Genomic DNA, 21,658 nt, shown 5'->3' with positions numbered 1-21,658 from the left:
CCCATTTCAGCTCCCCTCACAGCCCCTTGGCCAGCCTGTGCCCATCACCTCCCCTTGGCTCTTGGAGGTCTCCCACAGCACTCCAGCTGTGCTGGGGTTCTGCACAGCCTTTGGCCTGCATTCACCATAGCTTGGCTGCCTCCTGGGAGATGGTCTGACACAAGGTGAGAGCTGAGGCTGCAGACCCTGGCCTTGCAGGGCAGCAGCCTCACAGACACTGCCTTTGCCAGCCTCATCTTCCCATGGAACAGCCTCTGTAGGACCAGGATGCTGCTCTCCACGCTGGAAGCCCTAGAGGCACCAGTTCACTTGCAGGAGCTGAGCCTGTCCAGCATATGACTGGGACTATCCACAGTGCTCCGATGCCTTCCTAGGCTGGAAATGGCCTTAGCTGTAGTCTTAGCTGTAGGGAACTCAACTCTGAGCACGCGCCTCAACACCAGGAACAAGATCTCCTTGCCAGCCATCCTCCCAGCTTCTTCATGCCCAGCTCCCACAGTGCTGCCATCCCAGCCTTACTCACTTCGGCCCCTTTTGACCCTCAGTCAGTCTGAGCCCTTCCCCAAACCTTTGGAAAGGACACAGCTCTGAGCTCTCCACAAGCGTTTATTGTCCCAATACACAGGAGGCAGAGGCACAGCTGGATCCCTGCTGACCTGTGGCTGTTAGCACAACACCCTTGGGAGAAGCTGCAGGCACAAGGAGGTGCAGGGCACTGGGATGGGGGCTGTGGGGCTGGGGAGGAGGTAGCTTGTCGTGGTGCAGTAGTGCAGCAGCATGGCTGAAGTGTGCAAGTATCTGCCCCAGGTGGGGGAAGGCACCAGGATTGGCACGATGGGCAGACCGGGGTCTCCTCCTCACACCAGGCCCAGCTGAATGGTGCTGGGAAAAGGGGGCTTGTACCCTAAACACCCCCATTTCAGGACAGTGCAGAGGGCTCAGCAAAAACACCTTTCAGTGCAGGAGGGACATGGCAGGGCAGGCACATTATGCCCTGGAGATGCCAACTTAATGGAAAGGTGTGTTCTACCCTTTTTCTAACCACTTTGTTGTCCAGAAAGGATCCCCTACAAAGATGGTGAAAGTGAGGCAGTGCAGATTCGTACCTTTGTAGTGTTACTCGCCCTCCAGCTATCCCAGGGCTGCCTGTACCTTTATTCCTGCCCACATCCTTACCCTCTCTGCCCAAAGCCTGGCTGAAGTGTGGGGTAATCAGTGCCATCACAAAGGGGTTTAACTGTTGGTATTTCATCTCACCCTGCCCACGGCAGTGGGACAGAACAGCCAGGTCACCCCCCTCGAACAGGAGGCTGATGCTCCGTGGCTCATTCCCATGCTTTTGCAGGAGAGCAGGACACAGGCAGGAAAGGGTGGGACACCCAAGCCCCCAGCCAGCACCTGGGCTTGTCCCTTTGGGCCAGAGATGAAGGACAGAGCCTGGAAGGAGGGGTTTGATTTTGAGGGGCATAGAGGGTGGGGACAGGGCACGGGGAGGAATTCACTGCTCTGCATGGCTGAAGTCATAGCAGAAGTTTAAGTTGCTGGGGGGCTTTGGGACAGGAGGGGGATTGTCAGGAATGCTGACGTTCTCCAGGTCCAGCAGCCGCAGCTTGAGCTCCATGGACAGCAGGACATCGAGGTCTGTTTGCGTTCGCTCACTTGTCATCTCCTTGCCCAGGAGCACATTCAGCCCATCTGTCCAGAGGCAGAACTGGGGAAGCAGAGCACGGGCATGTCTGGCACCGGCCCTGGGCAGCCAGAGAGCCCATCTCCCCCCTGCTGTGGCTTCCACCCCCAGGGACACACACGACTCCCTCCCCTGCCTGCTGTCCCCTGGCAAGGACATCTCTGTGCCTCCCCAGTGGGCCCTTGGAGCTCACCTCGTACCGGGTGGGGGCAATGAAGTTGAGGCAGTATTCCTCCATGTCATGCACAATGGAGAAGGCCAGCTCCAGGACATCCTGCAGGGACAGCACAGGGGGTAGCTGGCTGCTCAGCTGGACTCCTCCCAGCCTCGGCGGGGTTCAGGGCAGGAGCTGCCCCCAGACTCCTTCTCTGCGCTCCAGGAGACCCAAGAGGTCTCTGTCCATGAAACCACCCAACTTGCCACCATGCACCCACCCCCAAAACCCATCCCCAGCTGGACAGGATGTGGTGTGAGGTGCTGACCTTGTTCTGCTTCCCGGAGCTCTTCTCCTTTGTGTGTGGACACTCTTTCCCCACCAGCAGCATCTTCATGTCTGCCACAGGAACTGGGGCAAGTGGAAGAGCTGTGAGCTCCCTTTCCCTCCTCCTGTCCCTCTCCTTCAGGTCCCCAGTGAGCAGAGTCCAGTACAGCCCAAGTGTGGGGACTCACAGCCATCCACAGCTTGGGGTGGGGGGCTCAAGCCACTCTGCAGCTCCCTTTGGGAAGCCAGTCTGCCCCAGCCTAACTCCCACAGCTCCCAGTCCCACAATACCAGCAGACACTGGGGCAGCCACACAGCAGCCAAGCAGAGGGGCAATTCCACCTTAAGGCAGTCTTAACCTGGGGGTTATCAGAGGGCTCCCCTCCCTCCTTCCCACTCTCTCTCCATCACCTACTTTTCTCTGGTAGGCTCTCGATGGGGGGAGACTGCACCCCCTCCTCCACATCCCCATAGTGCAGCACCTTGTGGTTGGGGGACAGGCGGCAGTACCACAGCTTGTCTGCAGCAGAAGAGCCACAGGAAATGCTCAGCCTCCCCTTGCAGAGATGCCCTTCCCAAGGGGGATGGAGCTGCCCCCTTATCAGCACTCCCCATTTCTCCCAGCCCACGGGTTAGCCCACACCAGCTGTCCAGGGAGTCAAGCATTCTACTCCCACAGATTAACTGGGACTTCCCCAGTGGCAGGGGACATGGGAATAAGCCTCTGCCTCCCTCCCAAGCCCCCCACCCTGCAGCAGGGGTCTGGCACCCACCCTGCCTGCGGCGGCTGCTGATCTTGCGGAAGAGCGTTCCCTCACAGAGGTGCAGCAGGCGCTGCTGTCGGATCAGCTCCAGGAGCTCTGGCTTCAGCTTCTCCCTCAGCTCCCTGGGGTGAAAGCCAGCAGAAGAGGAGCACAGCCATTTCAACAGGTGCTCGCTGACCTCCCAGCCCCATAGCATTGTCCCTGCCTCGGGCCCCCATCACAGCCTCACTCCCTGCCCACAGCCCACTCACAGCACAGGCACAGCCAGCGTCTCCTCCTGGTGCAGCCGCTCCGTCTGCCGCAGCTTCAGGATCTCACTGTAGTTCAGTGCATTCACTCTGGTCTTGAATAGCTCCAGGGATGTGGGCTTGAGGGACAGGGTCCTGGTGATCTGCTCCCGCACCACCTGCATCACCTGCCAGGCCCAGGACACCAACTTCAGTTTGGCTACACTCCCCAAATCCCTGAATTTGTGCTCCCATCCAGGGAAGAAGCATCCCCCCTCACTTTGTCAAAGTCCTCCTGGGTTGCTCTCATCTCCTTCCAGGTCTTGTTCACCAGCTGGATGCAGATGCAGAATAGCTCTTCAAAGAAATGATCCTGCCCGAAGAACATAGGGTAAAAGGCCTGAGCCGTCTCCGAGCCTGTGGTGAGAAGGACAGATTATGCCAGACTCCCCGGTTTTTCCAGGGGATTTAAGTGTCCAGGGGAACCTGGGTATTTCCCAGCCTTACATCCCCTTCCCATGCTGTTGGCCATGCCAGAGCCTGGTGGCCACATGGATGCAGTCCCCTGCCCGGGCAGCTTGTCCCCCAAGCAGCAGGGCAGGGAGGACAAGCTTGGGCACACGTACATGGCTCTCCAATGTGCAGGATCTCGCAGAGGATCAGGGTGAGCTGGATGCTGCTTCGAGCAAAGGGACATTCGTGTTTGTCTTCCCGGCTGCTGTTCTCGAGGACAAACTGGAGAAGAGGGCCATGACTTCATGTTACATGGACTTGGAGGGCTGCCCCAACAGTGGGTGTCAGACATGCCATGCTCCTCCTGCATTCCTAGTCGAGCTGTCCCCCCGACAGGAAAAGCCATCCCTAAAAAAGTGATCCACTCTTCCCAAAATCCAGCCCCAGCCTCCTCTTTCCCTTGTGGCAGTGTGGGAGCTGGTCACAGGCACTGCGGGTTGGAGCATGGCTCATGCCCTTGTTGTTTTGCTCAAATTGCCCCAGTTTGCTTAAGGCCTGGAAACCAAGCTGTGAGCAAACCCCTAAAAATTATGGGGACCCTTCAGGGGGACTGGCCTCAAATGGCTTCTCCTATCCACAGGGAGGACTCGCCTCCATCTGAAACAGAGCAACAGTAGGACACTTGCCTGGCTGTGGCCAAGGACAGATCACAAGGAAAGGAAAAGAAGGTAGAGATCCACCAGCCCCTCTCCACCAGGGAGTTCCCTGGGAGAGCACAGCACCCACCCTGCTGTAGGCATTAGGGGTGTTCCTGGAGAAATACACCATGTTGTCCAGGGCAAGGAGTCCTGGTGGGGCACGGCGCAGATCCTCTGCAGGGTTGCTGTTGTTCTAGGAGGACACAGAGGATGCAATTTAGCAGCTGCTGCTTTGTTCTTCGAGCAGCAGTGTCTTCCCAACACAGCCACGGGGCTGGCCTTTGAGTCCCAGCAGCTCCACAGCACTCGCTGTTCAGGAGTGGGAGATAGAAGGGAGCAGAAGGGAGATACTGCATGGTGGTCCATCAGCATCAACAGGGATACCAGGCTTAGGGGAGCCATCAGAAGGTGCCACCAAGGCCATGTGGTGGAGCCAGCATGGAGCTGGGGAGGGGATGCAGGGGGGACGCACCATGAAGCCCAGCTTGCGGAATTCCTTGGCACACAGGGATCGCCGGCGCTCGGTGCTGAAGCTGCCAGTGGGCGCCTCGCTCTCCGACTCAAAGGCAGTTTGGCGCAGGGACTGGAGGAGATCCCGCTGTTCCTGGAGGGAGAGCGGAGAGAAGGGGATGCTGGTGAGCCCCACAGAAGCAGGTTCTCCCAGGACAAACCCAAATGTGTTGGGTTCACCCAAATGTGAACTACTTCCACAGGTAGAAGAGACCGGGTCCAGACTTGCAAGGAGAGTACTCCCAGACCTGTGAGTAGGGATCCATGGATGTTTTCATGCGATGCTCGCACAGGTTGAGGCTGACAGACTGCAGCACATAAAGGTAATGGGCCATCTCATCCCCCAGTGGCTCGGAGCTGTGGATGATGTTCTACAGGAGATCACAAGACAGAAGGTTCCCCCATGCTGCTGCTTCCAGTCCAAGCACAGGACCCAACAGCCAAATCCCAGCAGGTCCTGCTGCTCAAAGGGGTGTTGGGAAGTGGGAAGCTCCCCTTGGGGTTGGGCAAGACCTGTGTGCACTGAACTGCAGGCAGACGGGGGTGCAACCCTGGGCACGTGGGTGCCAGCAGAGCAGCACCCACAGGCATTATCAAGAAAGGGGTATGGGGCACACAGGCAACCCAGCCAAGCACGGTCATCAAAGGTTGGGGCTCAGGGGACAGGGCCTGGGGAGGAACGACAGAGAATGAAGCACAGAGCAGACCCTTGCACAACCCCAACTCCTCACCTTGTGGATAAACTGCCTGAGGTTCTTCTCCCTCAGGTAGTCCATCATCTCCTAGGAAAAAAAAGGCTGTGAGATATTCCCCAGATCAGCACACCACCATTTCCCCCCAAAAAAGGAGGAGGCGGAGTGAGGACACAGACTTTAAACATCTCTGGGCTCTTCTTGCAGCCCTGCCATCCCAAAGAGCACAAACCCCACAGAAGAGGACCCAGCTGCCCAAGGTCCCATCACAGGGATGCCCCCACCCCTGAGAGCTCAGATGTGCCAGAGGCTGGGCCATCACAATCACTGTGCCACCACCAACTGTGATACTTCTGTCATTTGAGACAAAACTCCTGACAGCTGAGGGCTCTCAGCAGAGCACCCCGGTGACAGAGGCACTGTGGTGCCTGACTCTGCAAAGCCACCACCCTGCCATGGTGCCCCTCACCCGCCGCTCAGCGTCGGTCGCGCTCAGCAGCAGCGCAATGAGCAGAGCCATCGCCTTCAGCTGCAGCTCGGCATTTGTCCTGTGGGAGGAAGAGCAGGAGCATGTGAGAGTCACCAGCTCTGAGGATGGGGGCAAATGGTGCTCTGGCCTCTCCACTTACGCCTGCAGGTGGGTGAGAAGACGGTCCAGTGTCACTTCTTTTTTGACCAGCTCAAAGAGGAGGCGGCTGGTAGGCACCATATTCTCCAAGATAGACAAGGAGAGCTGCTGGATAGATGCATCCACTGCATTCATGTTGACGTAACTCACTATCTATGAGACGCAAAACCATCTGTCAATGGCAGGCTGAGCCTGGGGCACAAGGACAACAGGGAATCCCACAGGCACAAACTGTGGATACTGTAGAAGACTCTTACCTTCTTGATGAAGACTGTACTAAGATTTTCCCAGGAAACAAAGTCATGCTCCATCAGCTCTGTGAAGGCTTTCAGGGTGTGAGCCAGCATCTCCCCTGTACTGGAGGGACAGATGAACAAATACAGTGAGGATGGCTCCAGGTACCCCACTCCAATCCTACAGTGGTGTCTGTGCAATTGAACATTGATGGGCATGTTAGAAACAGCTAGAGAGGAGAGCAGTGAGCAGGAGAAAGGAAAGAGACTGTTGGGTAGGAAAACAGACTGTCACTTAGTCATCCCAGGAACTTGACTTCCCCAGGAAGTCAAGGCAGAGGAACTTCAGTAGCTGGAAAGCTGCATCACCGTGGTACAAAGATCACTGCAGACAAGCCCTCGGTAAAGCTGAACCACCCCATATCTCTCCCCCAGCTTCCAAGAAACGTGCTGTGTTGCTTGGTTCCACATTCTCTGTGTGACAGGAGCTCAGGGGAGCTGCACCATCACATCCTGAAAGAGTCACACAGGCACTGGTATTTGGCAACCAGGGTGTTCTCGAGATCCCTGCAAATCTCTTGCAGCTAAAACCTCAAGACAGAGGGATCATTCAGGGTGGCAGAAATGAGGAGCAGCACTGGGGGCCAAGATGATCTCAGGAGGTTTCCTGGTAGCAAACCCCATGAGGCTACAGATAACCCAGCCAGAGAAGGGATGGAAGGTTCAAGTCTGGGCACATTCACTAGGAGTCAGGACTGCATATCCCTGGGGACCTTCCCCCTGGCTGCCAGCGTGCAGGGACACAGCCACAGTACAGGCATCAACAAGTCAGGAACACAAAGAGTCCACTCCAACGCCCAGCTTGGAGCTCATGCAGCAGGGAGAAGAAAAGTCAAGGAGTGCAAGGAAAGTCCCGTCCTGATACTCACTCATTTCCTTCTTCCACAATAGAGTAGATTTGCTTCAAGCCATTCCTGCTGATGAACTCTTGAGCAAAGGTAACATCCTGGGAGAGGCCTGCAAGCTTCTTCAGTGAGTCAGTCTTCACATCCACATTCTTGCTCTGGATCCCAGTGTATAGCCGCTGTGCTTCTTGGTCCTACCAGGAAGGAAAGAATCAAGCCAAAGGGGCTCATCGAAAGACAGCGAGAAGCTTGAAGGTGGCTGTAAGAGCTGAAGTGCAAGTTTTGGAAGGAGTCTCAGGCTAGAGCAGCCCCAGTGAGGAGCTGGACCAAGAAACAGAGCCACCAGAGCAGAGACCAGGTGGAGCTGAGGACGGAGGTCAAACTGGCATGACACCAAGAACACTCGATGAGTTGGCCCACGCATCCAAAACATTTCAGGATATTTAGTTTCTCTTCAAACTCCCCCAAGCTCTGCCGAGGGAAAATGAAGGCTGAGACATGTCTCCTGCCTGTATTATTTCTGCTGGGTCTGAGGCACAGAGAATAGCCATCATGAGCTCAAGTCACCGAGGGAGTCAGAAGCAGAGGGCTTGGAGCACCCACTGCAGGGGCACGTCCCACCAGAGCACGCAGCGGAGGAGGAGATAGGGGGGCAGAGGGATGTACCGGGGAGGTGGTCAGCCGTAAAATGCTCCCGTTCTTAATGTCCCTGCGGTTCTGAAAGGAGAAAAGGAGCCGGTGAGCCGGTGGGCGCTGCAGCGGCGGGGTCGGGGGCTGAGGGGTGTCTCACCGACTCGGTGATGTAGGTCTGCCGCCCGTCCGCGTACTGCAGGGCGTAGCGCTCGGCGTTGGGCAGGCTCCACCTGTGGCCACGGGCGGCCGGTCACAGCCCCGTTCGGCTGGTGCCGGCAGCCACCGGGTCACCGCAGCCCGGTCACGGGCTGTCAGGACCTGTCACGGCGCGGTGGCAGGCAGCGAGTGCGGTACTCACGCATCACAGACGTCCTTGAGCACTGAAGCGAGCGGCTTGCTCTGCGAGAAGGAGGCCGGCCGTGAGCTGGGGTGGGGGCCCGGGGAGGGGTGCGGGGGTGCCGGGCAGTACCTGCTGGAGCTCGATGAGCTGCGGGATGGCTCCCACCATCTGGATGGCGATCTTCACCACGTCCTTGGGCGGCGGCATGGCTCCCGCGGCGGCTCCGCACCGCCGGCAGTTCCGGGTTGCTGCCGCCGCCGCCTCCCCTCACGAAGGGCCCGGCCGCCGCACCGAGGCCTTGTGCCACCACCCCAGCCCCGGGCAGGCCCGGCCCCCTCACCTGAGCTGACGCGGGTGTGGCAGGACCCACCTCCGGTAGCAGGACAGGGCCTCCTGCTGGGAAAGGGCCCGGCCTCCCGCCTCCCAGGGAACCCCATCCCCTGGGCTAGGGCAGAGAGGAGGCACAGGCTGGGGCAAGGTGAGAAACTCTGGAAAGTTTTTGTTTATTCACATCAGAGAACACTCTGTACAAATATCACAGGCAATTTTCTTTCCTTGCCAAAAAAAAAAAAAGTATAAAAATAATCTTTATATATGAATCAAAAGTTCGTTTGCAACTGTAAATTTTTCTCTAGTTATCCTTTTCGGGAGGTCATCTAACAGGTGGCGAACATGAACACTGGGAAGAAGGGCAAGGGCCAGGCAGTACACGAAGAACTCAAGCTACACCAAAGCCACGGAGCCTTGCTAACACGCAGGACTGAGTGATTCCGGTCAGCTTCCATGTGGAGGGGGGAAGGTTCAGGGACTGGCTGCATGCAGGCTGGAAGTCCACATCTCACACCTCAGCTGTCTTGCCAGCAGCAGCTGCCTGCTGCCAAACTAGTGTCCCATTGCTAGCTGGGGAGTTCTTCATGCTTTTCCCAAAGAGGCTGCCAGTGCTTTGTTACTGCAGCAACCAACAGTCCTTGTGGAGGAGTCCCATGCAGAATGAGAGGGCCTGAGGAGCCACCCCAGGGACACAGGTCCCAAGCACATATTCTTCTCACCTCTGCAGGCTTGTCAAACTTTACATCCCTTAGTGCTGGTGCTGCAGCTGGTTGTGTGGGTCACAGGCAGTGAGCAGCTACGCGGAGAAATTAAACATCAGCTGTTTAAGTGGATGGCTGGAAGCTCCCTCTCTGCAGCAGCCAGCCATGGCCTGGCCTGACACTCTGTTCAGCAGTTTGCAGAGCAGGAAAGGCAGGGCAGCTGCTTCCACTGTGGTGGCAGGAAGATGTGCAAAACTAAAGACACTCACAGGATCTGACCAGAACCCAAAGCTGGGGCTTGCAAAATACAACACAAATCCATCAAGGCATTTCTACTCCAACTAAGCTGCACAAGGTCCACGCCTGGTACCAGCTGATGATCCTAAAGAACCCAACAACAGACCTTCCATTACAAAGCAATGAGAAAATCTTGTGGAAGAATGATGCAGAGAAAGCATCACAGTAGGTAAAGACCTGCCACAGGATCAGGAACTGGGAGTGTGAGTATGGGCACGAAGGGAGCAAATTCAAATATACAGAAAACCTGATCTTGAGAGAAAATGGGGTAAAAAAAGCTCACTATTTTGACACCACCTACATAAACTGTCACAGCAAAATACTACTGAATTGCTACTGCTTGGTCGCCTTTCAGACAGTTGCAGGTTCAATTGCAATGGCTGGAAAAAAACAGCTATTTGCAAATATGAGCAGGCTCTGATGTCCCTGGAGTACCTTACAGGCACCAGCTGGAGCAGTCTTATCCTTTCAAACATCTCTTCAGTCAGGCAAAACCAAAAATTAAAAACGAAACCACATTGGCACCTCTGCTTTAGCCCTGTAGAAACAGCACAGCTGCTGGACAAGGCGCTGGAGTCCCCGGGGTTGTGCATCAGCAGACTGGTGAAAGCAGATCCAACATTCCTGCTGATGCACAAACAAGGAAAGGCTCAGCACTCCTGGGTCCTACAAGGAGCGCTCTGCTCCCAAGTCCCACTAGGAGGCACAGCTGGCTAAAAAAGTGCTTTTTGTAAAACATACTAGCTTGGTCTGAAGTCACTGAAAGAAATAGACACTTTGGTGCCTTTTTTTTTTTTCCTCTGGATGCCTTTCAGAAATAAAACTGCCCCAATCTGAACCACTAACACAGAGAAATCTATCTAACAACCTCCGGGCTTGTGAACTGACCGTGGTATTGGGGCTCCTTGTAGCAGCTGGTACCTAGGAGGTGCAAAGTGCCTCTGGGAGTGCAGGAAAAACCAAGGCATGCAGATTGGAGGAAGCTCAGAGAGGCATGTGGGCAAATTCTGCAGGTGAACTGGGAACACTCAAAACACAGAGCCTTTGGAATGAGGCCCAGGATCCAGTGGAGAGGTGCGGGGGGGAAAGCTGCACGTGTGTCTTGCACGTGTGTCTTGCACGTGCACCAGAGGAAGAAGCAAACTATAGGGAGGCTCCCAGCCTGCAAGTCCACATCTCTTGGTTCTGAGTCCATTTGAGAGCGTCTCTGAATTACTCGGCCATCGAGCTCTAGCACAAAAGGAATCCAAAAATAGACACTTTCCAAAGAGTTACAAAACAGTCCGTGTTTGCGGAGCTCACAGCCGCACTGAGAAGTCAGAGGTTGAGGACAGGCACATCAAAGAGGTCACAGACACCTTCACTCTCATCCAGGTTATAGATGTAGTCATGATCTCCAGGTGGAGGGGAGAGGCGGAGCAAGGGAGCAAACACTGGGGAAAGAGAAGCCCAGGGTTGGTTACAAAACTCAGCACTCCCACCCCAGCTGAGAGCTGCCAATGGCACTGAGCAGAGCAGCCACCTCACATTTGCAGAACTGAAGAGACTCCTGGCTCTCACACCTCTCTCAGGGACTGGCAGGACAGTGAGAACAGAGTCTGTGTCCAGAACCCATAAAAGATGAGGGTGAGTCTGCAGTCACAAGGCTGCCAGCTGGGGGAAGTCACACAGCATGGTCTTCCTCCTGGGAAGACCATGCCATGACAGGAGACTCAGAGACTCACCTTCAGATGACATCAGCTCTTCCAGCAGCTCAGAGTTCACACATTCTGGGGAAGAGACAAGCATGATAGTAAAACTCTACTCTCCTGGTCTGCTCCTGAGTAGTTCCTCACTTTCCCCACCCTTGTTATCCCTTCTCTGGCTAAGGCACAGCATGTGCAGCAGGCAGTGAAAGGAAGCTTGCACTTAAGAGAGATAAAACCATGTAGTAAAAGTAATTCCAGCACAAAACACTATGGGAGAGCTCAAGCTCCTGTGGCTTAAACTGCATAGCCTTAAAGCAGCTGCCAGTGCCAGGGCAGCATTACCAGGATCACACAGGGATGAGAAAGGCTGCTTGGAGCATGCTGCAAGGACCGTTCCTCTGAGCTCTGTAGTGCTGCTCTTTTCCAGTCCTGAGTTTTGCCTCTGTAGCTGTTGACTCTGTTTTGTCCTTTGCTCCTGGATCTTTTATCTTCCCCCTCCAAACTGGGAAGAATACTCCATAAAACCACATACTTTACCATAGACAGCAAACATCTCCTTTACAATAGCGTCCACACAGTGACACAGTAGAGTTACTTTGGGTAAGTTGGATCTTCTACATGGCTGGGCCTTTGCAGAAGTTTATGTCTCACATTGTGAACTCAAACTTACTCTGCAGACGTACTTTGACATCATCAAGACTTCATCCACTATCTGCAGCAGAGGTGCTGGGCAAGGAGGAAGGATTTTCTCCGGGCTGACTGTGGAGCCCAGGGCTAAGAGCACACAGATTGGAGACTCACACGGGTCTGTGTTTGGGTCTGTGGGGATTTCTACCCAAAGGCAGCACCTTCACAAAGCATCTGCTAGAGCACCCAACTAGGGACAGCTGTTGTACTTCTCCTGTGACCACCACTGAAGTGCTTGGGTGTACTTGGCCCTGCCTGGCTGTGGGGCTACAAAGGATTCTGCCAGCAGTGAAGAGAAATAAATGTACTGATAAAAAATTTCCCAGTTTAGGTTTATGTCAAACCAAATTCCTTCACCTCTTCTGCCCTTAACCCAGAGTCTGTCCCACCATTAGGCAGCAACCCACAGACATTCCTTGGTGAGAGGAAGAGGCAGAGTCAGAACTCCAAACACAAGTAACAGCATCTCCCTCCCCTACCGCTTCAAAATTACCAGCTCCTCCACCACCACCACTGAGAAGTATTTTGAAGAGAGAACACTATCTCCCCAGATTATTTGCTTGGATTAGCCTTGGGCAGGCTAAAGCTGAAACAAGACTTAACAGGGATTTTTCTTTTCCATAGTGTTGACAAGCTGAAGGAGCATGGGAAGACCGACCACGGATTAGTGTCGGCATGGGGACAGGAAAGCCCTCGCTGGTGTGCTGCAGGCAAGATCTAGCAGAGGTTGCTGGAAACATGGAGACATAAAAATACATACAGAAACTAGTAATTTTAAGAGTGCCTAACTACTCTTTAGTAGAGGGCCAGCAGCCACCAATGACCACAAGCACCTTACAAAACCACATCCACAAAATAATCCAAAAGGGAGCGAATCAAACAAATTGTCCCTTTTCTGTGGATAGATGGGCACAGAAAAAAGCTGTGGTCAGGGAATGAACGTACCTCTCATTGGATCAAACATCTCTGACAGCTCTTTGGGAAGTTCCAGTACTGCAAATACAACAAACCAGATGGTTTGGATCATTACATGAAGAGTCTGAAATGCTTTACAGCAGAATCACCCACAAACCTACTTGCTCCTTACACACCCAAATCATCCAGAAATTCTGCTCCCACAGTCTGTGTCAGATATTTCTGCTGCAATGACAAGCAACAAAACACTGAAGCTCCACTACTTTAAAATAAACTTGTAGGAGCCCTGGGACATGAACATGTTATCACAGTCAGCAGCTGTGTCTGTAAACCTCACCCGGTACACTGCCTCGATTACCTTGTGTAGGATGAGGACATGCCTTTGGAGAGGCACAGTGATAAGATATATGCACATCCAAGGCCTAATTCCACAACCAAGATGACTCCAGACAGACAGCTCATGCTTCTCTGAGACATGCCAGCAGCAGAAGTGAACAAAGCACTGTGTGAGCTGCATTTAAGTAAGATTTCTTCTTCCAACCATAACCTAACCTTAAGTGTTTCTGCAGGGAAGTTTGGCTTCAAAACATTCCAGCAGTGTGGCTTACCTAGAGGATGCTTTTCTCTCCTTGGGCCAGCCTGCCATTTCCTGGCATAAAGCTCCAGTGTTCCTTTTTAAAAGCACATCAAGGAGCTCCCCAAATACATACTGCAAGATCACTAAGAACACAAGATCACTAAAGACAGATGAAGTATTCCTGGGTAAAAGAGGGAAAGTGAGACAAGAGCTCTCCTAATACAGAAAACTCCCCCTGAGTTACAAAGGTGCTCTCAGTGGTGGCTGAAAATTCTATAGCTTCACACAGTCTCAAAGACAGGACCTTACTCTACAGAAAGGACTGAAAGGGAATAACCCTACATGTAACAGCAGAGACATGTGTCATGCGGGTGTCCCTTGCAGATTTTCTAGTACTCATGTCACAGAAAGCAGCAGGACACTAGACAAGACACAGTCACCTCGTCACTGTGTTTCCTGGCAGCCTCACAGGGAAATGCCTACTCATCCTTTGCAGACCCTGGCTGACAGCAAAGGCAGAATGGAGTTCAGCTCCTTCCTCCAGGCCCAGCAGCCTTTCCCTCACTCCCAGCAGCAGGATTTTGGAGTGACACATGAAACAAGCAGCATACTCACTTCCTGTGGGGTCAGGTTTGATGGGCTCAAAGGAGGTAGAGGTGCTGGGCAAGACAGAGCTGCTGTCCAGCGAGGCTGAGGACTGCAGCAGCTGTGTGTCCAACGCCGCTGGCTGGCCCTCGAAGTCACCACTGCCCTTGGACTCTGCCGCCGGGACATCGCACTCTGGAAACAGCCACAGACACACCCAGGAATGTCATCTCCCACCAGCCCCGAGGCAGCTGTGGCACAGACTCAGCCCTCACTGGCAGTGCTGGCCAGGTACAAGCAGCTGCACAGGGAGAAGCTTTCCTGCTTTCCTCCACGTCCATATCTGGACGTATTTTCTGCTGATCAGTGAACCTGCACGATCAGCTTCTCTCCTCCAGGTGCTCCTACAGGCTGGCACTACCCCCTGAAGTCAAGTGCCTGATTTCTCTGAGCACAGCCAGTCCCACTAACCACGGCCAAAGGAAGAGTAGCAGCAAAGGCAGTGATGCCCCTTTGCCAGGAGCCCTCAACGCTGCACATCCAGCAGTGCCAGCCCCAACGGGGCCAAGGAATGTACCCTCCTCTGCCAGCCACCAGCCTGCTTCTGCCTTCTATAGCTCCCTCTCACCTGTGCCTGCATTTTTCTGTGTGGGAGGGCCATGGTCCTGAGTGCTGGTGGGTGTTGGTGTGGAGGGCTGGGTGCTGCTGGGAACAGAGGCCTCCTGGAAGTGGGCGAGTGGTGGGATTTGTGGTTTGGAGGGTGCAGCTGCCTGGCACTGAATGAGGTCTTCAGGGGGAGGGACAGGGAGTACGACAGGAGGAGAGCTCCAAGTATCTTTGTTTACTAGGAGAACATCAATGGGACCACTTGTACTCTTCAGGTGGATCTGGTATTTCTTCTGTCCATTTAGGCCCTGAGAAAAGTCAAAAGCAAAACACGGACATACCTTAAAAACCGTTTCCAAATAGAACATCAGTTTTCCACGGGCAAAGCATACATGCACACACACAGAGCCCCTGCACTCTGCCCATGGATTTATCACTCACCTCAGGGATGGGAACCTCCAAACGTGTGCCAGATGGGGCACGAATCACAAGGAGGGTGTCTCCTGTGAAAACAGAACCAGTCAGGGCTCCTGGCGCAAGTTGTTGTGATGTTAATTAAGCACTGATGAAGAGCCGCGCCTCAAACCCCACCCCCCCTCTCCTGGCAATCTTCCATGGAAGGAAGACATCTACACCCCAAGCACATCATACAGTTCCTAATGTGCCAACGGCCCAGGGCACAAAGAACCTGCAAAGCTTCCCCTAATGCAACCCTGAAGTTTTTCAGCAGTGTCTTTATCAAGACTAATCTCTTTTCCTCAGAAGAACTGGCTTAAATTCACTCTTAAGAACATCTGAATCCTAAGGGAAGTATCCTTCATTCTGCTGTCACAAACTTTTAGATGTGAATTAGAAACAAAAGAGCTGCACTGCCAGCAGAGAGATGGGGCTGGACCAGGCTCAAAGCCAGGCTGCCAACCTCAGGCTGGTGTCCCAACACCTGAAATCAACACTCCACAGTCTCTATCGTCCAGAGCTGCCTGGTGTTAGTTGTAGTGGACCCTCCACAGAGCCCAGCACGTGTGGGGCTGGAAGCCAAGCTGACAGCATCCTTCCTTTCCAAGTTCTGCAGCCCCTTAAGACCTGCACCCTAATAACTCAACAGTCACAGGAGAGCAGCTCCCAGCCCGTACCTGGGTTTAGAGAAACATGAACAGAGAAATACCAGAGCTGTGAATATCTGACATATTTAGATCAAGCAGCTTGCAGCTTTCACTTTGAATGTTTAAGCTTTAGTGTGGTTAATATTCACAGTACCCCAGTATTCTGCAGAAAGTTTCACTTGGTAATTAATACAGAAGATCCCCAGAGTGACGAGAGTGGACAGCAGAAAAGCACATCCCTTAATTTCAGGCAGGCAATCAAAGGTCAGATCAGCAAAAGGTAAAGGGATTAAAAATAACATGGGATTTGTCAATTGGATGGGACTTGCTTAACAAATCTACACTTAAGAAAAACGTAAAAGACATTAAAAATGCATAATAAAGCTCAAAGACATCAGCTCAAGCTGTAAGATCTGTTAGTTTCAAAGACAGGTGCTGGGTTTGTATCTCCTTTGAAAAATACGTCCCAAATACTTGTACAGAACAGCACACACTAGGTTTCCACTTCCTTTTTGAATCTGCAAGTGCAAAATGCATCACAGCAACAGATGGGAAAATTATGTTTCCCAGTCACTAAAACCTCACATATTCTTACTTCTCTTTTTTCTTTTTTTAATTAATCCCTATTTGACAAGAGTCCAAGAGTGGAAATCTTGGAGCAAGCAAGTTCAATAGTCAGGTAGAAAAACCAAGAGCTGAAATTCAGCCTGCACCACAGTTTGAGAACAGAAGAGGTCCAACGAAGAACCTCTGTACAGCTCAGGTGTTCAGGAGAGGAAGAAGAGTCATGTAAGGCATATTCATATAGGAAAACAGGACAGGCAATGGAAAACCACAGATGAAGCCTCCATTCTAGAGGGAATTGACACCTGCCTTCAGTAAGATCTAATCTCTGCATGTTTTGGTGAGGTCTGACCTCAGACACAAACCAGTTTACAAAAACCAGGTGCAATGAAATGCAAAACACTCAACCAGCCAAGCAATGAGCTGTCTGCTGGTCTCCAGTAAACTCTTCCAGACTGTTGTGAGTGATCTGGCCCGCAGCTCTGTCAAACTGAAAACACAATCCCTGCCCCCAAAAGTGCAGCTTCAACCAGAAGAAACAGTAAAGCCAAGGGAGTGGTGATGCAGCCGTTACACCAGTGGGAACTTGAGCAGTGTAAAGGCTGGTGAACGAGGAAAGCACAAAGGTAACAATGGCAAACAGAGGGGCTGGTGAAGGGCAGGGCAAGAAAAGTGCTTGGAGGAGATGAGGAGAGCCAGACACAGGGGAGATTATGCATGACTGGGGGCAGCCAGGATAAGCAGCTTCAATCTCTGCAGCAAGCAAGCAGATGCAGGTTGCCAGGTCAGGAGAGGTCAGGCACCCGCTGAAGCAGAAAGGAGCTGCGACTCTGCACCACTATAGCTGGGAAGAGCAGCTCATGTACTGAGGCTGCCTCACTGCATGCTGGCCACCAGGCATTAATCTGGTCTTACATCTATCATTAAAAGTGGCAACAGAAGAAACAAAGACTCCTGTGGGTTTTCTTCACTTTTGCCCAGAGACAGAATACAGGGCTTTTTATACAAGCCCCCCCAACTTTAGGAATAAAGGAAGGGCAGAGAAAGTGGTGCATTCCCTTCTGTCCTCCACTGTCTCCCTCCTGCGTTGTTGGCAGGGGGAATGATGTAGCTGAGAGACCACCTTTAATACTATTTCCCTGCTTACACCACGGTTTCTACTGTGCAGTAAAATTTGTTTCCTGTCATTAGAAAATTGCCCACCCAAGCCCTTAAAATTAAGGGCTTCTAACATAATACACATACCCCCACAGAGAAACCCAGCAAGAAGACTTCCTTAGGAACAGCACCTCTGTTCCTTTAAACACAAGTAAAAGATATTGTCTGTCCCCTCTGATGGTGACAAGAAAGCTAGAACTCAGTGGTACACAAACCCAGGACAGCATCAGAGCTGACATTACATTTCACTTGATGCTGTTGGACAGCCCACAGTCTGCTGCCCACTCTTTCTTGGAGGAAGGAGAGCAGCTGGGACAGACTGACAGGACTGCAGCATCACATCTTTACAATAGGGCACCACTTCCTCACCTGTGAAGCACTTGCAGATATCTTCATGTGTCACATATGCTAATGTTCCCAAGGTTAAGGAGAAAGGCTGCAGCTTCCTGCACAGACAGCTCTAAGGACACCTGGTGTTTCCTTCCTGAGCACAAGGAACACCATTCCAGAAGGGTCTCCATGCCACACTCTGAAGTGGTCTGCAGGTGAGGTCTGCAAGCTCCAGCTTGTCAGAGCTGACATTCTGAGATAGTTAAGCCACAGGAGCTGCTCTGCGCTCAAGAAAGTGGCACCTGTGACTCAGAAAGAAGCACTTTTCTCACTGTGGTAAACATTACTGTGTTTTTTACTTCCAAAAGCCAGAGGAGCAGCTGGATGCAGAAAAAAGCAGGTTTCCAGGCTGGACAGTTACCCTAATTTCAAACCCAGGTGCTGCCTTTTGACTCTTTTGGTGGAGCTTCTCCAGCAGCAACAGGTCAGCACCCACCCAGCCCAGCAAGCGAACACGGAGACAGAGCCATCAGTTCACACAAAGGATATCGACTGTTCTGCATGTCTTCTGTAACATTTTTGATGCTCTGCTGAACCCACATCTTCTGCTGCTCCAGCTCCTGTTCCCGCTGCTCCAGGTCCTCTATGTCTGCCTTCAGCTCGATCAGTTTGTGAGCTATTTCACGTGTGTTGCAGCCAGGACCCACCCCCCTGGGCAAAGCAGAAATGGGTGAGATGCATCAGCCTCTGGAGGCATCCAGACCAACCCCAACCTCTCTGCCAGCCTCTTATTCCCACCCCTGTGAAACATCAAGGCCAGATTGCCTGGAAAGCCCTGTCTGTAGCTGCTCTAGATCCCTACCTCTCAGCACAGCAATGTTTGGTACATCTTTCTACTTCCCACAGTCTAGCAGGACTCTTCCCCACCTCCAATGCCATGACAGACATCTTTTCTAGCCCAAGGCAGTGCAAATATTTAGTTTGTATCAAACTAACAGCTTTGCTGTAAGAGACACACCACACGTACTTCAGCTTTCCTCACTGTGCCATCAGCACAGCCCAGCTGGGGGAAGCATGAGCATGGACCACTGAGGAACCTTCCTCTGCACTGGGCATTTTAACCCCACTATCACTTAAACCTGCACTAGAAGGGACCTGTGAACGATTTAGACCATCTCTGCCACTCACTTCCACTGGATACTGTTCTTGGACTTCTTCTCAATCAACCCGATGCCTTCCAGGACATTCGTGATATCGTAGATCCGTCGCTTCTGTCGCACAGCCAAGGTATCCGCAGCCTGCAAAAAGGTTAAGATGCTTAATTCCAAACTCTAAGTCATGTTTAGCTCCTTCCTGCCTGTCAGATTAACTCCTGGCCAAGTACTTTGCTCCCCATCTCATACCTCCCCTGTTCCAGCACTTCAAGTTACACAGTCATGTTCTTGATCTCATAAGACCATGAGAAGAAGTCACTCATTCTTCTTTCTTTCTTACCCCACTAAACACAAACCAAATTCCAGCCATCATGCTTGCAGTGGATCCCAAAATCACCATTCTCCAGTAGCAAAGCAGTGTTTCCAGTACTAGGAAACAGTAGTTCAGCAGCCTAAAAAGTCAGTGCTGCCTCAGGGTAAAAGAGATGGAGATGGGAAGGGGAATGCTGGGAGCTGTCTGGGCAATGCTTCAGCGAAGTCAACATTCAAAAGTTCTTTTCTAAAGCTGATCTGATGCCACTTGACTAAGAATCAACATATTTTCAAGAGATTCCTCTGTTTGAAAGATGCAATTCCAGGTGGAGAGTAAACATGAGCATGGGGCTTCCCTGCCTTGCTCACACGACCCTTCTCCTCTCAGGTTTCAGGACTCGAGGAATGGCACCGTTTCCACTGCCACACGGCAACCTGGCACCAGCAAGAGTTAATGTGTGCACAGCCAGGACCAACAGTGTCAGTGGCAGTGCAGACAGAGCAGGTCAGCACAAGAATCGTGTCCCTGTCACCCACCAGGCCAGGACTTTGGAGACTCTACGCCACACAAGTCACACTGACCAACATGAATCCACTTAATGGACATTTGAAGCAGGAAGATATCGACAAATCCAGAGACAAAAACTTGGTACAGGCATGGAGCCAGGAAATCCCTCCAGTCCTGCATTGTTAGAGCTTTCTGGCACTTGTCTGCTGCCTGCAAAGGGTCAGAGCACACTCACACACGTGTCCACATAAAAGGTGCTTCTATAAACCATAGCAAAGGAACTTTCCTTATAGGAAAGGCCTGGGATTGAGTACTGTACATGGCACAGAGTTACCTCCTCTAGGTGAAGATCTTAAAAACGCAGAAGCAAGCTGCATTCACAGAGCACTTCTCCACTGCCTAAAGGCATCGGGGACAACCTCTGGCAGGTGGCGCTGACCACACTCCCCTTCCTGGTGCGTGCCGGAAGGGTTTAAGTGCTGTAGGAATGGTTTACTATAGGTATGTGTTTCTATAGGTGTCTGAGGCTTTGCAGGGCCGGATCATTATGGTGCCAGTAGTGATCAAATGCAGGGTAAGAACACAGAAGAGAACAAGGTGGTCAAACGGGTTTGCGACTGAAGCACACAAACACCTGCAATGTCTGGCAAGGTCCTGGGGAAAGAAAAGTGCCGGGGACAGACCGACGGGGTGGGGAGAAGGGCTGGGAAGGAAGAGCAAGAGGGGGTGTGAGGGCGGCCGGTGCAGAGCCGCTGAGCACGGCCGGCAGCTCTGCCGCACTCCCAGCGACCCCGCTTTCCCTGCACCTAGAAACAGAGGATCAGTACGGCTGGAAAAGCCCTCCAGGATCACGGATCCCAACCATTAAACCCCACCACTAAACCATGTTCCTAAGCACCACATTCACACGCCTTTTGAACACTTCCAGGGACGGTGACTCCACCGCTGCCCTAGGCAGCCGTTCCACCACTGCCTGGCCACTCTTTCCATGAAGAAATTTTTCCTGGTATCCAATCTAAACCACCTGCTGCACCGAGCGCTGCCGTGTCCCCGTTCTTCCCCTTCCAAACCTGCTCCAGCCGCCGGAGGACCGGTCCCGCCGGAGCCCCGCTCCCCCGGCGGCCGCTCCCTCCGAGCCCATCCCCGGGGCGGCGGAGCCCTCGCCCCCCGCCGGCTGCCCCCGCACCAGCTTGAGGTCGAGCACGCCGTCCTTGGCCTCCTGCAGCAGCGACACGAACTTGGTGGTCAGCAGCCCCAGGCTCTTCTCGTGCCGGCTGGGCGCGCCCGCAGCCCCGCTGCCACCCCCGGGGGGCTGCGCCCCGCACTCCGCCATCTGCCCGCCGCCGCCGCCGGCTCCGGGGCCGCGCATCCGCTTCCGGGCCGCGGGGCTCCCCGGGAACCTCCGGGGCGGGGACGGCGGCGGGGCGGGGACGGGGGACTCCCCCCCACCGCCTCCCGGGAGTAGGGAGGTGTTCCGCCTTGCTCCGGGGTCTCCTCAGCCCCGTCGGTTTGGGGGTCCCCCGGGTAAAAGGCAGGGGTGCGTCCATCCCCTCGCCGTCCTGCGGTGTCAGAGTCAAATCCCCGCCCTGTGGTACCAAAGCCAAACCTCAGCCATGCACCCAGCTCGCAGCGCCTGGGTGACAGGGGCGGTTTGCTGCTCCAGCACACCCAGTGCCGGGGGAATCCTCCAGCCTGTGCCCGGGGAAGAGACACATCTCCAGGTCCACCCGCAGTCATGGAGGGTCCATCCCCGCGCTCTCGCCTTCGGGTCAGGCTGGCACAGCGCACCACTTCCCGGCTGATCCCGCCTCGATTGGGCTCGCACTGTGGATGGGCTGGGGTCTGACACCCCGCTGTCCTCCCCGAGCCAAGCCGGGTGCGAGGGGACAGCG

At 53.5% G+C, this 21,658-nt stretch overlaps 2 protein-coding genes across 6 annotated transcripts; both read right to left on the bottom strand.

Moving 5' to 3' along the window:
- Positions 1–588: 588 nt before the first annotated feature.
- ELMO3 (engulfment and cell motility 3) lies at positions 589–8,596 on the bottom strand. Of its 3 annotated transcripts, XM_039558296.1 has the most exons (20): positions 8,381–8,592; positions 8,270–8,310; positions 8,069–8,141; positions 7,945–7,995; positions 7,303–7,472; positions 6,398–6,497; positions 6,142–6,293; positions 5,982–6,060; positions 5,552–5,602; positions 5,069–5,191; positions 4,783–4,914; positions 4,399–4,503; positions 3,786–3,894; positions 3,440–3,576; positions 3,184–3,347; positions 2,942–3,054; positions 2,584–2,688; positions 2,170–2,252; positions 1,881–1,961; positions 589–1,711 (listed from the first exon to the last, which is right to left on the bottom strand). In XM_039558296.1, the coding sequence occupies exons 1-20, from the start codon at positions 8,456–8,458 to the stop codon at positions 1,499–1,501; spliced, it is 2,160 nt and encodes a 719-aa protein (XP_039414230.1). In that variant the 5' UTR covers positions 8,459–8,592; the 3' UTR covers positions 589–1,498. The 3 variants fall into 3 exon arrangements, with proteins under 3 accessions (XP_039414230.1, XP_039414231.1, XP_019143855.1); XM_039558297.1 differs by lacking the exon at positions 3,786–3,894 and having other exon boundaries at positions 3,440–3,532; positions 8,381–8,596; XM_019288310.2 differs by lacking the exons at positions 4,399–4,503; positions 4,783–4,914; positions 5,069–5,191; ... (7 more) ...; positions 8,270–8,310; positions 8,381–8,592 and having other exon boundaries at positions 3,440–3,532; positions 3,786–3,988.
- A 134-nt stretch (positions 8,597–8,730) lies between these two features.
- E2F4 (E2F transcription factor 4) lies at positions 8,731–21,149 on the bottom strand. 3 transcript variants are annotated; one of them, XM_039558312.1, is made up of 10 exons: positions 20,953–21,149; positions 18,981–19,090; positions 18,342–18,503; positions 17,832–17,875; positions 15,079–15,140; positions 14,660–14,945; positions 14,062–14,226; positions 12,900–12,947; positions 11,304–11,348; positions 8,731–11,012 (listed from the first exon to the last, which is right to left on the bottom strand). In XM_039558312.1, the coding sequence occupies exons 1-10, from the start codon at positions 21,133–21,135 to the stop codon at positions 10,897–10,899; spliced, it is 1,221 nt and encodes a 406-aa protein (XP_039414246.1). In that variant the 5' UTR covers positions 21,136–21,149; the 3' UTR covers positions 8,731–10,896. The 3 variants fall into 3 exon arrangements, with proteins under 3 accessions (XP_039414246.1, XP_039414247.1, XP_039414248.1); XM_039558313.1 differs by lacking the exon at positions 12,900–12,947; XM_039558314.1 differs by lacking the exons at positions 8,731–11,012; positions 11,304–11,348; positions 12,900–12,947 and adding an exon at positions 12,954–13,589.
- Positions 21,150–21,658: the final 509 nt, after the last annotated feature.

This window comes from Corvus cornix, chromosome 11, assembly GCF_000738735.6.
Source record: "Corvus cornix cornix isolate S_Up_H32 chromosome 11, ASM73873v5, whole genome shotgun sequence".
Classification (NCBI taxonomy): domain Eukaryota; kingdom Metazoa; phylum Chordata; class Aves; order Passeriformes; family Corvidae; genus Corvus; species Corvus cornix.
This window is presented reverse-complemented; position numbering and strand designations above follow the sequence as displayed.